At 38.8% G+C, this 4,472-nt stretch overlaps 1 protein-coding gene across 3 annotated transcripts in view; it reads left to right on the forward strand.

Annotated features, from left to right (window-relative positions):
- Positions 1-2,959, forward strand: part of Epgn (epithelial mitogen) — a 7,814-nt gene extending 4,855 nt beyond the window's left edge. Inside the window, exon 5 of one of the 3 annotated variants that reach the window (XM_029478053.1) lies at positions 1,649-1,943. In XM_029478053.1, the coding sequence (XP_029333913.1) occupies positions 1,649-1,703 (55 nt within the window). In that variant the 3' untranslated portion in view covers positions 1,704-1,943. Of the gene's footprint in view, positions 1-1,648 lie in introns of all 3 variants that reach the window. The other 2 variants (XM_021163895.2, XM_021163896.2) reach the window with 2 other exon arrangements.
- The last annotated feature ends 1,513 nt before the right edge of the window (positions 2,960-4,472 follow it).

Genomic DNA, 4,472 nt, shown 5'->3' on the forward strand with positions numbered 1-4,472 from the left:
AGGAAAGGAAAGGAAAGGAAAGGAAAGGAAAGGAAAGGAAAGGAAAGGAAAGGAAAGGAAAGGAAAGGAAAGGAAAGGAAAGGAAAGAGGAAAGGAAAGAGGAAAAGAAAGAGGAAAGGAAAGAGGAAAGGAAAGAGGAAAGGAAAAAGGAAAGGAAAGGAAAAAGGAAAAGAAAAAGGAAAGGAAAAAGGAAAGGAAGGAAGGAAGAGGGAGGGAGGGAGGAAGGAAGGAAGACACACAGAAAGAAACCTTTCCAATACAATTAGAATAATGCAAATTTATATTTTCTTTCCTCTTATTTATGTTTGCCTGAGTCAAAGTTAAAAGTGGGAAAGATATCAGGCTTTTAGAAGGCAGAGATTAAATACATCTTACTGATGAGTAGACATTTAGTGTCCCACAAAGCATAAATATTGTTGTGTAAACAGAACATTAAGAAATAAATGAAAACACGAGACACACATTGACCACTTACTCTTTAGACATCAAGGTGAGTTAATCTTCAGCAATATTGTTCAGTGTTAAAAACCCAATACTGGGGCTGGCGAGATGGCTAGTGGTTAAGAGTGCCGACTGCTCTTCCGAAGGTCCCGAGTTCAAATCCCAGCAACCACATGGTGGCTCACAACCATCTGTGATGAAATCTGCTGCCCTCTTCTGGAGTGTCTAAGGACAGCTACAATGTACTTACATATAATAAATAAATAAATTAAAAAAACCCAATACTAAGAATTTAATCTACAAAACAAGTTTATATTAGTTATGTATATCCCATATTATTTCTAGTTTCCCCACACTGGTTATTTCTCATTAAATCCACACAACTAGGAAAAAGTCACAATTTAATGACAGTCACATTAAGAACAAATATATTTCTACACTAATATTCATATTATGGTACATTCACTATTCTCAATAAAAAAAAAAAACAACTAAAATTCCATGACCAAAATTAGAAAAGTTTGTTTTGCTTAATAGATGTCTATCAGAAAGAATCAAATATGTGTTTGATTAGCTTTATGCTGGTCAACTAGATGAAGAATATTAATGAGAAAGAGAAAGAAGAAATCAAGGAGAAGGAAGGAGGAGGAAGGGGGAAGAGGAGGAAAGATCTGTATACATTCATGAGCCGGGCATGGAAAGTCAGACTCTCTAGAAGATCTGGACATGGAGATGCTCACGTGTGTGATGGTGGTGGTAGTGTGACATCTAAGACAAAATGTGTAGTGACCTAATGAAAGAAGACAACATAGCCCAAAGCTGCTAAGCAAAGGTGTGGCTTCAGTGCCAGTGCTGTCTCAGCCTGATTCCACAGGGAGAGATGGGGTGTGAATGCCATCATACTTGGCTTTAATACTTCATATCAGTCAATCATGGGTCTTGATGATCACAGTGGGGTAGAAATCAGGGTCTCACAATCTCTTAGAAACTTGTTGGTAAAGCACTCTGTTGGCCCTGGGTAATCCTCTAGAGTAGGATGCTTCTGTGGATGGGTTACTTCCTACTACTGAATAATGCATCCACCAGTAGATAAATGGCATCTAAGTAGAGTACCAAAGGCAACTGCTACAGCAGCACACTTGCATGTGTAATCTGTCACCATCAACACACAGCACTCTTATGGAAACCAATGTTCTCTCTGTTTTAGGTGTATAAATCCGAAATCACCCTACATCATCTGCTCTGAAGGGAGCCCATTGTGAGACCTTATAAGACATAGTCATCAAGCCGTCTGTCAAAAGCCACAGGGACTCCAATGGAGATCTTTGGATGATACAAAAATGTGATAAGCTAACTTGAACAAAATGGTGGTTTGGGTCACAGTGCAGTAATTGACCATTGGTTCTTAGCTTTGGTTATCGTTGGGTGCCACAGAAGCTATGGGAATGAGCTACAGTAAAGAAGCCAAGTTCACTACCCTTCTTTGGGTTTGCTGTTGGGTGGTTGTTGTCACTGCAGGAAGATTTGTTCTATACTTCTGACCATCTTGGATGTGAATTTTCATTTTAATTGTTTTCCACCACACATCAATCAAGTCCAAGTAATGCCACTCCCGGGTTCTTCAGGTACTCAACATTTTGGGCCACTCGTCTCGATGGACCTAATAGCAAAATATCTGTCCTCATGGGATTTCAGGGAATTTGGTATCAATTTTCAGATGAAAACAGTGAATGGCTCAGCTCCTTGAGTGAACCAAAGATGCATTACACCTAAACCACTAAAAGAAAATGGGGTATCCAAGGGCAGCATCAATCCTACCCAGCTGGTGACAACAGTTTGCAAACTTCATTCATGTAGCTTGGAAGAAGCAGATGAATTCCTGAGGACTGAAAGTCACCTGGACAGCAGATCCAGAGCAGGCAAAGTAGATGTTCCTATATAGATCATAAAGCCTGTGTGGGCTCATCTGTCCCCTGATGTTTTTGCTTATCATCTCAGCCTTTCATTGGAAGACTCACACTTGGTATCCATCGCTTGAACTGAAGTCCGACAATTCACCTAATGACTAAAAGCTTACAATTGTTCCCAAAATGGAAACTGAAAACTATATATAGGAACAACAGCATGTGGAATGTAACCATTTTTTGATGTGTTGATAGCATATTTGCACATAGGTTAAAAAAAGAAACAGTCGTAGAAATACTTACTAGGGAGTCAGTATCCCTCCTTGGAATTGCTTCTGTTACATGATTCAATCTTGGGCAAGTCTCTTATATTCTTTGTGGTTTGGTTCCAGTCTCTACAAGACCCATGCAGTTCCAAAATTGAACTCTAATAGAACTAAAAAATACCTCCTATAACTGCATGGCAGGCAAGATTATCCTCAATGCTTCCATCCTCAGCCCCATTTCTAACCCCCAAATACCCATGGATATTATCCTTACTATATATTGTCATGTTCAGTTTGTAAAATAATAATTTATTTTGAAAAGATATACAAAATGAAATTACAAAGCAATAACAGCTACTGTCTTTTCTTTTTTTGGATTCAGTCTAGAACTATGAGCTTATTTCTTTTTTCTCATAAGCAGAACAGCTTGATCTTGAGATTAATTAAAAGAAAAACCAGACTTAAATATGGCTACAGTGATAGTCAGCCACAAGAGCCATGCATATAAGCTTTTCATCCCCCTCTTTAAGAACACAGAGTTCTGCTTTCCTTTGAAGAGAAGGAATTTCTTTGTCTTTGTGTTTCCTGCAGAAGGAATGGAATGCAGCTGCTTTGCATGTCAGCACTTTCTGCATGTGCAAGGTTACATCATGCCAAGGGGTGGGGCGTGCTGGTTCCACCCAGTGACTCCAGTAACCACACCTAGAAAGCTACCTCTTCCTGAGCATTTCAAAAGAGGTAGAAAAGTCGAGGAGAGTCCAGGAAGAAACACTACAGGCCTACTTTCAATTGACCAAGGACTTCCTCTTGAGGAAAGGCAAGAGGCACCGTAAATGATCACACACATTTACTGTCTATAAGGGCTTACATGTTTCAGACATAATAACCCCAAATTAGAACATCAGAGGTTGACTTCCAGATAGTCAAATCAAAATGTTAACCAAAACAAAACAACCCCTTCCCTCCAAAAACCAGTAACACACACATTCAATCTTCTTCACTCACAGAGTGCAATTTATTAACAATATAAACCACACCCAGCTAAACAACACAAAAACCTAGACCAGAATTTATGAAAGTTATCTGATTATGGGCTTCTTATGATCTAACAATAGGGGTAGGGGTTGATTTTTCAGAAAAGATTCTCTGACATACCCATGGAGCCGAAGGGACATCTGGCAACATCTGTGCACATACAAAAAGCTGAAATAAATACAATAAGATTCTGAGACAAACAACTCAATAAAAACCTTTGCCTCAGAATTATGTTTTCAGCTATGTAGGTGGATCATCAGTGATGTATTTATGGTGTTTGTGACAAAACCAGTCAGTCCAAGAAATCGAACTTCCTTCATTCTGCCTTTGCCTCCTGCTATGTCTGCCTCTCAGTTCTGTGAGAGTACATCCTTTGGTCAGCCACATTCATAAGTACTTCATTATGTAGTTCTTTAGACTATGGTAGGGGTGGCGAAAATCCTGTAATAGTACCCATACAAAGCTATTAACTTTACAAAAAAAATGATTTACAACAGCTTGTCACTGTATCCCAAGTTAACTTTTCCTATAATCATGTTTTCATAGGATGAAATTATAAACTGACCCATCTTTTAGAATTTCCTGCCACCATACAGATCTAATCCTTCAGTTTTGACGCATCCACTTTGGTGACGTCAGTAAGATTTTCCTTCATTATATTTAATTGAAAAACCATGTCTTATGAAAATAAGACAAACACCAACAATTGAAACTGTTGACGTTGAACACAAGGACAGTGCCTGTGTGCAGAAGTCTTGTGAGTAAGCCGACTGACTTCTCGACGTTACAAAATGTTACATGCTATCTTGCGTGTGATATAAAGATT

This window comes from Mus caroli, chromosome 5, assembly GCF_900094665.2.
Source record: "Mus caroli chromosome 5, CAROLI_EIJ_v1.1, whole genome shotgun sequence".
NCBI classification, from domain to species: domain Eukaryota; kingdom Metazoa; phylum Chordata; class Mammalia; order Rodentia; family Muridae; genus Mus; species Mus caroli.